Here is a 12,389-nt window from a genome sequence, read left to right on the forward strand (position 1 = left end):
ACTGAGGTGGGCTGGCTACGGCGTCGATGAGGGGGGAGGGGGTACATTGCTACTCAGTGGGCCAGTGCTGGAACATTTATTTTTTTACAGAGTGCTGCTCTGCCCCCCCCCCCCACACTGGTCAGGAGAACCAAAGGACTGACGACGGTGACGGTGGTGATGAGTTGTGTTGCGGTTTATTGTTTGGTGTTACATTGCTGGTGAACTGCAGAGACTGTACTATTAGCAAGGGGGCATGACTACCTTACACACAGAGGTCCAAGTATCATTCAAAAGTATCTTCTTGTAAATACAGGTAGAAAATTATAAATATGAATATATATTTACACTGTACTCTTATTTTTTAATATCATAATTGATTGCTTTTTTCTTTTTGTACAAGGATGCTTCAGTTCGATCCGTAAACAAAACGAAGCCCTTAGGGAAATAATCAGAAAATAATGAAATAATTGTACCGTATTGTGGAAGTGTTGGTTTTTGTTTTTCTGTCTTCTCTTCCCCCCGGCTTTTTTTTGGCGTTAAATTGCTGCGTCCGTGAGTACGTTGACCAGCAGTTGTTTTGTTTCCATGGACATGTATTTTTTAATTACCTCTACAACACAACATAGCTCTGTGTTTTAGGCTTGTGTCCTTCAAAAAGTCGTTAAATCGTGTGTGTGTGTGTGTGTGTGTGTGTGTGTGTGTGTGTGTGTGTGTGTGTGTGTGTGTGTGTGTGTGTGTGTGTGTGTGTGTGTGTGTGTGTGTGTGTGTGAGATCCTGTATTTCTTGTCTTATTCCCAGACCGGTGGTCGGCGACCCCGTTTGGTCTCCAGTGTATATGTGTGGTTGTTGGCCAGTCAAAGGAACGCCACGTCTTTGTTTTATCTTCAGTCAACAACGTGCACTTCCATGTGCATGCCTTCAATGTGATGGACTAAACTTTGTATAGTAAATGCTTTAACAGCAGTTACATCGGCTGCCTTCCAACTTGATGGAGTTGCAAAAAACCTAAGTCACCGTTAAAAAAAGGTTTACATTCAAATAAAATGCTATCGAAAATAAAAAATTAAAAACCAGCTGCTAAAGCTTCAGGTGATTCGAACGGAGCTGACAAAGTCCAGTCGGTAGATAGCGGTCAGCTGACCCGTGTGTTTACACGCTGAGGCCGCGCTGCCACTCCAGGCTCGCAGCAATCTAAACGCAGGTTGCCGGGGACGATTAAATATGATAATGCGGCGCTGGCTTGACGCGGAGCGGCTGGCGGCGACGGCGCCCGGGCCAGTCGTAAACATGTCGTTTATGGCGGCGTGAGTGGACCCAGCGCCCGAGGCTTTCATCCTCCAGTCCTCCAGGCCTGCCCCGGCCCGGCTGGCCTCCTGCCATTGGGTGATGCATCGCAGGGGAAGGCTGTAGCCACGCAACGGGCTACCACACAGAGATACAGGCGCTCCCCCACCCCCCCCTCCCCCCTTCCCAACGCTGGGTTTAATCACCCAGAGACGGACAGACAGAAGGCGGGGGGGTGGGGGGGCTGATGTCCAGGGTGAGAGGCTTGCAGGAACCAGGAGAGCACTTCCAGTGTTGTTGATCGTTTAGCCTTCTCCATCCAACAACGACCAACAAGTATAAAAATGTACAATGACCATAATAATAATAAATGTATTTCCCTTGCAGAGTAGATCATTGATTGGATGTTCCCTGGAAACCTGTTGAATGTGGTGATAAGTTGTATTTTTGTGTGCAGTGTTGGGTGATGAGGAGGGCTATATATATATACGTGTGTGTGTGTAATGACACACAAATACAAAATACACACCGGCTTGAACAGCTTTGCCATATGACCGGTTAATGGCGTGTCCATCCTGGGTGCCATTAGAAGAGGAAGTATTAGCCCTGGACAGATGGCACAGGTACAGACTTTGATAGAGCAAAGGTTGCTGTCTAGAATAGCAACAGCACTTTTATAATGGAGAGCTGCACTTACTGGTAATGCCTAAAAAAAAACAGGATGAGGCTGACTTTATTGTGTCTTTGTGTTGGTTAAAGACACACTGGGTGTGGTCTGGAAGAGATAGAACCATGTGTGTTACAAGTTCCTAACTGCTGTTACAAAGTGAAACGTATGGTCTTCATTTTCAAAGACTGAACCTTTTTGTTTTGGGGTGTGACTACAGCGGAATAAATTTCAGCTATCTGGGTCTCCCTGCTAACTAATATTGTAATGGTTAAGCAACTGAAACACAGTTTGTACCAAATACCTCAGAAATACCTTGCTGAACAGAGATCCTTTTTAGGGATTCTAGCTTCATGTCCTGTTCCTTAAAATTTAAGGAAGGAAACTTTAATTCATTTAAACAAGCATAACAACACACAGTCAGTCACACACTCAACCAACCCTGTTTAATGTCTGACTTATGCTGCTGTAGTAAAGCAAGCTTTTGGATCTACGTTGACCTCTGCATTTCCACTCATCCATTTCACATTTCACACCATTTCCTGACTAGCAAATGGGAAGACTTGAGTCATCGATGACGTTAAGTATATTTCAGACCTTCATAGTTCAGATGAATAGGAGGAAACACCAAATATTGTGCATCTGATAGGACACATGTAACAGGACAGGATCAAAAGGGCAGATACGGCCACAAGAGTAGTTTCCTTGTTCAAATACTCTCTGGGGGAGAATAATACTTAATAAGATGTGATAAGATCAGTGATTTTAGCCTTTTAAACAAATATATTTACAAAATATTACCAAGATGAACAAACTTGTTAATATCTGACATGAAGTGCACTGTATGGAAGGTGTTTTTATTGTTCCTTTGGCAGATGAATGCATCAATCATCTCTTTCAGAGACCAGTGGGCTGGAGGTGTCGGCCCTGGGTCCTAGTAAAGCCGTTTACTAGAACCGCGTTCCTCTGAACCGACGTCACCGAGTCGTGCGTGGTGCGCTGTTGGTGAAGGTCAAAGCATAGCTGGGATAAATTCAGAAGAAATATGTCATAATCCATGAATCAATCTTATGTCCAGTAAAACAAGAGTCAACATTCTACTTGAACACATAATAAGTGTTCTGAGTCTCCTGCCAATGTTCACGTTTAGAAATCATATCAAAAGCTCTGTGAACTTTGGAAAAGCAAACCCAAAATGGAGTGTGCAATCTGGAGCTAGTTCAAAGCTTAGGCCGCAGTACTTCACCGAGATGGTGGATAAGCCAGACAGTTGTGCTATCAGTCTCCAAGCTCCAAATCGGAGAGACTGACAAGCTGACCTTCAACCAGATGATGGCACACACGTGGAGGAGACATGTCATTAATCACAGGCCTGCCCGTCCTCATCAGGGAGTGGCTCCGCAGTCAGCCACACCGCTATTGATGAGGAGGGGTGTGTGTGTGTGTGTTTGTGTTGTGTGTGTATGTTCTGTTGTGTGCGTGTGTGTGTGTGCATGCACGGGTGTGCATGCGTGTTGTTTGTTTGTGAGTGTTTTTGCGTTTATGGTTTTCTGGGAAGCGTCCAGAAAAGGCAGAAGGTGACGTCAGTCTGTTTTAGTGTGTAGCCCCTGTCACCTCGCAGGGAACAAGTGGATATTTATGGAGGCGGGGAGGGGAGGAGCAGAGGAGGAGAGGAGGAGAGGAGTTAGGGGGGGCAAACTGTCTCCATGAGATGAGGGCTATGAATGAAAGACTGCAGCAGAGGCAGCCATGTTGCGCCCCAGGGATGGGCAGCGTTGGGGGGGCTACATGGGGGGCTTACCCCCCCAATGGTCGGCTAAACAACCCCCTGCATCCTAACTGAGCTGGTGGGGGGGTTCACTGAGAACCGAGGTGATGTGCAGAAGACTTCTTCACGTGTTGATCAGCAAACCCATGCAGGCTTTTACAGCCCATTGTTCGCTAACTGTAACCGTGACGCTCCCAGCCTGCTCACCAGCGGCTAAGCCGGCGAGCTGCTCTGTTTTGTTTACACGTGCGGCCGCTGAGGTTAAGGGCGTAGTTGGGGCCGTAACAGCAAATTATTCTGCAATACAACATAACTATGTAATGCTTTGTAAAGATGCAAATATCTAGTGTGCAGGATTTCTGGCTAAACCCCGGGTGGGAGGAAGGGTGGAGCAGGAGAGATGACGGCGGAGTCAGACAATAGCGAGCGCTGCACCTCATGCCGCTGCCCTCTCGCCGCTGCCCTCTCGCCGCTGCCCTCTCGCCGCTGCCCTCTCGCTTGTTGACGGGCCCGTGCTCCGGGCCCGTGCTCCGGGCTCCGGGCCCCCCCCCCCCCCCGGCCCGCTCCAGCGTGTGACAGGGTCCGTGGAGTGCCGGCGGCTCCCGGGACGGGTGTGACAGAGGGGGTGAGCCCGGGTCACGGCCTGTCACTCACTGCAGCCCTCCCCAGTGTCCCTCCTCCCTTCCTGCCCTCTTCCTGCCTCTCCCCACAGCGCTGCATCGCTTCACACTCAGGAATGCTGCTTTGGCTATTCTGTGGAGAACTATCTGTCTGTCTGCCTGCCTGCCTGCCTGCCTGCCTGCCTGCCTGTCTCTCTGCCTGTGCCTAGCTCTCAACCCTTAGCAGATATATACAAAAAAAAGTAGTTTTCTATAGTCGACACGCAAGGGTGTGGTCAGTTAAATGAGATGAGCAAGGGTGTCATTGTTTCGCCCACGGTGAGACAGGTGTGTGTGTGTGTGTGTGTGTGTGTGTGTGTGTGTGTCTGTGTGTGTACGTGTGTGTGTGTGTGTATGTATGCATGTGTGTGTGTGTGTGTGTGTGTGTGTGTGTGTGTGTTTGCGCTGTGTATGTGTGTGTGTGTGTGTGTGTGTGTGTGTATTTGTGCGTATAAGTGTATGTGCGTTTGCGTGTGTCTGTGTGTGTGTGTATGAGTGTATCTGTGTGTGTGTGTGTGTGTGTGTACATGCGTTTGTGTGTATGTTTGCGCTTTGTTAGTGTGTGTGTGTGTGTGCGTATGCGTATGTGTGTGCGTCTGTGTGTGCGTCTGCTCGCCGGTCGCGTTTGCGTCCCAAAAAGCAGGGAGCCCGGGGGCAGGGCCCCGCCCCTTTCCCACCAGATCGACTTTCTTGGGCCGAGCGGAGAGACGGGGCTCCTCCAGGCAGGAGACACCTAATCCGGCCTGTCAGGGCCTTTATCAAACAGGATCAACGGGCCAGCCAAGCCCGCCCCCCCCCGCGGCAGGAGGATACCTGGACACACATTCCTTCAACACATCCCGCTCCCCGGGGACAGATCCTCTGTCTGTAATGGCAGCCCGCCCCACAGAGGGGGGGTGGGGGGGAGACAGGCTGTGTGTGTGTGTGTGTGTGTGTGTGTGTGTGTGTGTGTGTGTGTATATGTGTGTCTGTGTGTGTGTGTGTGTGTCTGTGTATGTGTGTGTGAGCGTGTGTGTGTGTGTGTGTGGGGGGGGGGAGGGGGGGTGCGTGTGTGTGTGTGTGCGTGTGTATCTGTGTGGGTGAATATGTATATGAATATATACAGCACATTATCATGCCTGAAACCCTAAATGGTGACATCATGGTGGCTGTGGGAGGTGGGCGTCCTCCTGGCTTACCTCTGGTTCAGCTCCATGCTGACCATCAGGGGACACCTGGTCCTGAACCTCTCAGCCCTAAAGGGCTCATCTGCCCTGGTGAGCCCACAGATTAATCCTGGCGTATGGTGGGTACTGGGCTGTGTTCAGTGTGTGTTGGGTACTGGGCTGTGGTCAGTGTGTGGTGGGTACTGGGCTGTGGTCAGTGTGTGTTGGGTACTGGGCTGTGGTCAGTGTGTGTTGGGTACTGGGCTGTGTTCAGTGTGTGTTGGGTACTGGGCTGTGGTCAGTGTGTGGTGGGTACTGGGCTGTGGTCAGTGTGTGTTGGGTACTGGGCTGTGGTCAGTGTGTGTTGGGTACTAGGCTGTGTCCAGTGTGTGTTGGGTACTATATATATATATATATGGGCTGTACTCAGTGTGTGTTGGGTACTGGGCTGTGTGTCCGTTGCCAGACAACAGCAGACATCCTGTGTAACGCTGCTCTTGAGAACCAGCACATGGCCTTCGGACGGCCTCTGGTGATAAACACGGGCTGTCCTGGGAGGACAACCACCACCCTCTGTTGCCATCGACACCACTGGGATGAAACCATAAGTCTTCCCAAAACAATAATAAATAAGAGCCGACGATAGCTGGCAGCAGCCAACCAGCAGAGCTTTGGCTCTCTAAGACGTAACTCCCCTGCACCTTTCTCTGAGTGTCCCCACTTACGGCCCTGTGCCGTCAGTGACAACGAGATAAGGGAGGGCATGAATCAACGCCGGCGCTCTAATCATATCACAGGCCTCTGAGCCATATGTCTTTGTACTCTCTTTAATTGAATTGAGCCCGGCGGGATGAGATTGCCTGACATACCTTCCCAATGTCTGAGCCGCCCCCCCCCCCCCACGCCAGGAGAGGAAGCCAAGGAAACAGACAGGATCCACGCTGTACATCCTGGGGGAATGGAGAGCACACTGAGCAGCTAGCTCTAGCTAGGCTCATACGTACTACCTCAATGCTTGGAGGCTGGTTCACTCGAGGCGAGGTGGACCGCCGCCTCGTCACGTAGCTGGCTAGAGACCTCCCCTCTAGGGACACCAAACGAGGAATGATGGTGGGCATTAGGGGCGCGGTGACGACGTTACAGGAGCCTTTTACAGGTGGAATCGTCAACGAGGACGGATGAGTGCAGCGGGTCACGCTGCGCTGACAAACACATGCTTTATTGAGTTTCCCCGTCACATGGTGCTTGGCGGTGGCCCTGCATGTAAAGTGGCTCCTGACTCACGCTCAGACGGGCGATCGACCCTCGTTCTCTGTGTGACGTCATGAGGAACCACAGGTGATCCATCAACGGGCGGCGGCTGGCGGGACCAATCCATCTCACGCTGTCCTTGTCTGTCCTTGTTTACAGTTTTCTAACTGATGCTCTGATGCACCGATGCACAGAACGGCTGGAGGTTTAGAGTACGAATGCCTACAACAACATATTATATACACGCTGTGACTGTAGGCATGCGTACTCTAAACCTCCAGCAGTTCTGTGCAATATGATCATTAGTTAGAAAAGTGTAAACACAAACAGGGACAGACAAGGACAGCGTGTATATAGTATGTTGTTGTAGGCATTCGTACAAGCTGTCACTGTAGGTCTGAAGGCATGAATACTGGTGTCAGCTGGAGGCTTTCTGGAAGAAGAACACCCATGAAATATGACATGGTTTTTCCCAGCCCTGAAATCGTACTTCTCCCGAAGTGGCCCAAAGTCCCAGCAGGTATGTGGAGAAACAAAAGCCCAAAGGCCAACAGATGTTGGGGGGCGGAGACAGAAGGTCTTTCTGGGCTCCTGGCCCCTCATGAGGATGGGATGTGGGCTCGGGGGCCACAGCCATCACGGTGGTGGATGTTGGGCGACCGTCCTCGTTCTTCACATAGTTCCGCCGCTAATTCTAACACTGTGAGACCCAGCAGGGCACAGCGAGAGAAGAACCTGGAGCAGGTCCAAATGCAGACATGAAGGCGCAGCATGGCCAGACAGAACAGGACACGTGGGGGCGTTCTCTGCTAAAGTCAGAGAAAAGGCCTGTTTTGGTTTGATGACTCATTTGTGCCAGCTCAACATGGCAGTCGCTGAATGTTACCTCTGCTAAGTCCTACCTCCTAAGTTCTAAGTAGGAGTGTTTCCCAAGCTTGATTTTCACTCGTCGACTGCAATCTGGAAATAAAATAATCTGGTTTGAGGAACACAGCTGGTATTGTGGTTATTTTTTGAATGGACATGCACTACTTATGGGAACATGTTGAATCTTTTGAAACCCACAAAGATTTCCATACAAACAAAAAAATATGTTTACCTCATCTTGTTTGTGCCCACAGAAGATTACGAAGACAGAAACCTTCTTAGCTTGATATCCTAAATTAATTGGGTTAATGAATAAAGCCGGACATTTAAGTAGACATTTAAGTAGACCTATATCCCAGGGATTTTATAAAAAGATGGCCACAAAAATAATGTGGTAATAATAATACAAATAATAATAAAGTAAGTGAATCATCCATTTTAAGGTAAAGATTAAAAGGTTAATATCTTTTTGCTACTATGTCCTTATTAAAGAGTTGGCAGGCTATGATTTCCAGCTGCTGCTACATGCTCTGCCTCTCTCTGTGCAATTAAACTGGTTCCCACCGGAGGTGAGCTGGGTGGAGCGCTTTCAGGAGTAAACTGAAGCATTTACGGAGAAAAACAACAACCAACAAGCACCTCTTTAACTACACTGAACTTCCTGGGAACTGTAGTCAGGCCCTACTGAATCAAAGTCAAAAGAAAAACATGCACATGCAAGTAGGCCAATTCTAGAAGTCAATCATAACTAGACATGTAGCAGCATGTGCGTTTTCTGAAGAAAATGTGTGTGAGAGCAAACTTGATGTCTGCGCAATATTCCATTACATACAAATGCTAGCGGGGCTAGCATTTGAGCGAGCATGCTGACATGCTAATGCTACCCATGCTAATTAGTGGTGGCTTGTTCGTGAACAAATCAGTTCGAACGAACAAATCAGTTCGAACAAACGACTCTTTAAAATGAACGAACCGACCTGATTCACCGCTCTCGTTCGACTCGTTCGTCATCGTTCGTTCGCCAAGACTCGACTCCCAGCTCCACTAGTCGCTGACTCGCGAGTTGCCGTCTGTTCACTGACTGTGTTTAGCGGTGAGGACTGAGAAGTCACGAGAGCCAGCAGGGCAACAACAACACGATTCCGACCATGAAGCGCTGCTCAGTTAAAAGGAACTTAGTTAATGTTGTGTTGATTGATGACCGTTTGCACCATTGCACGATCGTGATTCGTTTGAGAATGAGAACGAGGGAGGAGCTGAGTCTGACCGACTCGGCTGAGAATGTGCATTCACGATTCGTTTGAACGAGAACGAGGGAGGAGCCGAGTCTGACCGACTCAGTGACTGAGAATCATGATTCACCGCTACCGGAAATGCGAATGAACGAACGAACGAACGACTCTTCTTGGCGAACTGACCGATGCAAACTGATTAATTCAAACAAATCATGGAATACGCCACTAATGCTAATAAGTGAGCACGCTGACATGCTAATGCTAGCCATGCTAATGAGCAAGCATGCTGACATGCTAATGCTATCCATGCTAATGAGCGATCATGCTGACATGCTAATGATTGCGAGGCTAATGAGCAAGCACGCTGACATGGTAATGCTAGCCATGCTAATGCGCGAGCACACTAATGCTATATATAAATATACATAATAATCCCTGGGCCACTTTAAAGCCGACTTGCGATTGATCAATCAAGATCATTTTTGTTAGTTCATTTTGAGTTATGGTGCCCCCTGTCACCGAGGAGGGACTTTACTTTTTGGCGGTTTCTATACATGTTGCAGCTTTGACAACCCTGAGTTGTTCGACTTCAGAATGGTCAGGGTTTTTCCTCCATTGACTTTTATTATAAAAAAATAGCTCAGTGAGCACCTGCAATAGTGGTCATTTGAAATTGACCCTATGATGTCATTTTGTTAGCTATCAAAACAAAACGTTCCACATTACCTAAGGGGGAGGTACTTGATGGGCACACCACATTTTAGGCCTCTGGGGTTCTCTAAAGCGGACTTGGGATTGGTTGAATAATGCATAATTTGCATAATTGTATTTTCTTATAAATCAGCCATAACTCGGCCATTTATAACTTAATCAAAACCAAAATAATACAATAAGTTCGGGCAGTATTAAGGAGTACGTGGATCACATTTCGTACAAGTACAGCAAAATCGATCCTGACGGACCTTATGGGTCATTGAGGCAAAATACACTGCGGGACAAACCTTTTTGGACACCTTTTTTCTACATATGCTAATTTAATTCATTAATAAACTCACAGGTGTTCAGGTTTGGAGTGGTTGATTTGAGAGTTTTTGCCCCATTCACTTTCCATATTAAATATTAATATTATAAATATTAATAATAAAAAAGTCTGAAATGGTTGGTCTCTAGTAGTAGCGGCGCACTGCATTGATATATGCCCGACTTGTTTGTAGTGATTAGGTGTAAATACCCCCAAAACTGTAGAAATGCAAAACGAGTAGAAGGAATCATAGTAAGAAAAATAATGAATACACACAAGATAATAATAGTGTGGCTTGTTTTGCAACCACACTAATTATTTATTAAAAATTTGAAATTACAAATACCTAGTTAGAAGGCCAAATTAAATGAACTCATCCAATGTCAATTATGTATATTTCCGCAGCTTAATTTGTAACTGCTGATGCACACTTGTTTTACTATTAACATAGGCCAATAATAATATAAAATTGGTGAAATTAAATAATCCGTTTTAATAATTTTACCCAATTTCCTTAAAAAACCCGGTCTGTTATTGCATACTACAGGCCTAATGACCTCATGATAATTTCGGACAGCACACTGCTTTAAAGGTAGCGGCTTTCTGCTCGGGACAACAGGGTTGTTGTCCCTGCAAACTCGCAGTGCCTGGCACCGGAGCTCCGTCCAGCCAGCTGCCATTCAACTCGTCTCTGACTTTCATCTCTCCTCGGTGGACGTCATGTTTTAGGCCACAGCACCTCCTGGTGACGAGAACCGGGAGTGAGAAACACTGAACAGTTGTATCAAACGGGTGCTTATTAATTGTTCAACTACATCTCGTTTATGTTCCTGTATACCCTTTTCACAGAGGGGTCATCGTATGACAAACACTAATTATCAGATCACTCTCTTCACGTACCAGGTCCCGGGTAGTAGACTAGTGAATCTGTCACACAGATTCTGTCAGAATCAGATGTCCCATAAAATGCTATGCGTGACACCTGTGCTTGTCCTACGACATGAAACGGTCGAAGGTGTTTTACAATAAAAACTGTGGTGAATGTTTGCTTAATGCCTTAACACATTTTAAGTGCATATTTTTACTTCTATCTAAGTATTTTACTTCTATCTATTTTACGTCAATCTATCGGAATTTTCTTTATCTGTGAAGACTTTTTTTTTAAATTAACTTATGATTGAATACTTATTATCCATCAGGCATTTTGATATCTAATCAGTTATGCACACACATTCACACACACACACACACACACACACACACACACACACACACACACACACACACACACACACACACACACACACACACACACACACACACACACACACACACACACGGACACACACACACACACACACACACACACACACACACACACACACTGAAGTTCCCTACATCCTTGATAACACAAGCTCCCTTCCAGCGAGTCTCATCCCAACGTATGTAATCAATGCAGTATCGCCTCCAACATAAATCGCGGAGGCAAGATTCCCCCTCCCCTCCCCTCCCCTCCCCCGCTCCCCCTCCCTCAGCCAGCCACCGCTGGAGCTATCGTTTATAGGTTTTCTGTGTTCCATATGAGGCTAAATTATTCAGTGTCAGCAGCACTGCGTACAGGTCCTAGTGCGGAGAAAGAACCCTCACTCTCCCCTCTTGCAGTAGAGAGAGAGAATGAGAGAGAGAGAGAATGAGAGAGCACAAACCCAGAGAAGCTGCAGAGTACCCACAGAGGATAGGAGGACTACACCTCTTCTGTTCGTCGCTCACACTCCAGCTCTCTCTCTCTCTCTCTTTCTCTCCCTCCTCCTTGTTTTACGTCTCGCCCGCTCACCCCTCAGTCTGCATCCCTAGTGCTGCCGTCGAGCTACAGGAACACTACACTGCAGGAGTGCTCATCACCGGCAGCTCAGTCGGCCAATCCAACGGGAACAGGAGAAACTTGCAGAAGTCCCCTCCTCGCCCACCTCTCTGCTCTCTGCCCATCTTCGTGTCCCGCCTTTAGTTTAGCAGAAGAAGAAGAAGAAGAAGAAGAAGAAGAAGAAGGAGATGATGGTGGACCGCGGCTGGACCGGTTCTCCCAGGGGCCTGGCAGTCGGCATGCTGGCCCTGGCTCTCCTCCTCTGCCTGCTGGAGGGGCCCGGGGCGGGGGAGGCCAAGCGGGCCCCTAAGATCCCCCGCTGCCCCAGCACCTGCTCCTGCACCAAGGACAGCGCCTTCTGCGTGGACACCAAGGCCATCCCCAAGAGCTTCCCCCCGGGGATCATCTCCCTGTGAGTACAGACCCCCCCCCCACACTGAGAGGGGGCCGTGTGTGTGTGTGTGTGTGTGTGTGTGGACAGACTTTTGCCATGCTGGGTTGTCCACTGGTGTGACCACCACATACATGATGGTTTGACATAATACCATTGCCTCACGTTCTCTTGTTTCCCTTTAAGGAACGTGGAAGATCATTTGTTTTGGCTCACATAGCTAAAGTAGGGGGGTTATCATCCAGTGTAAGACAGTAC

The 12,389-nt window shown here is 48.0% G+C and overlaps 1 protein-coding gene across 1 annotated transcript in view; it reads left to right on the forward strand.

The window, feature by feature from the left end:
• Positions 1-5,490: 5,490 nt before the first annotated feature.
• The window catches only part of lgi3 (leucine-rich repeat LGI family, member 3), a gene marked incomplete at both ends in the record, with an annotated part of 11,320 nt that continues 4,421 nt past the window's right edge, over positions 5,491-12,389 (forward strand). Inside the window, 3 exons of the mRNA XM_084468207.1 lie at positions 5,491-5,616; positions 5,972-6,037; positions 11,890-12,152. Of these exons, the coding sequence (XP_084324333.1) occupies positions 5,491-5,616; positions 5,972-6,037; positions 11,890-12,152 (455 nt within the window). The remainder of the gene's footprint in view (positions 5,617-5,971; positions 6,038-11,889; positions 12,153-12,389) is intronic.

Source organism: Micromesistius poutassou, assembly GCF_964030765.1.
Source record: "Micromesistius poutassou genome assembly, chromosome: 5".
Lineage (NCBI taxonomy): Eukaryota > Metazoa > Chordata > Actinopteri > Gadiformes > Gadidae > Micromesistius > Micromesistius poutassou.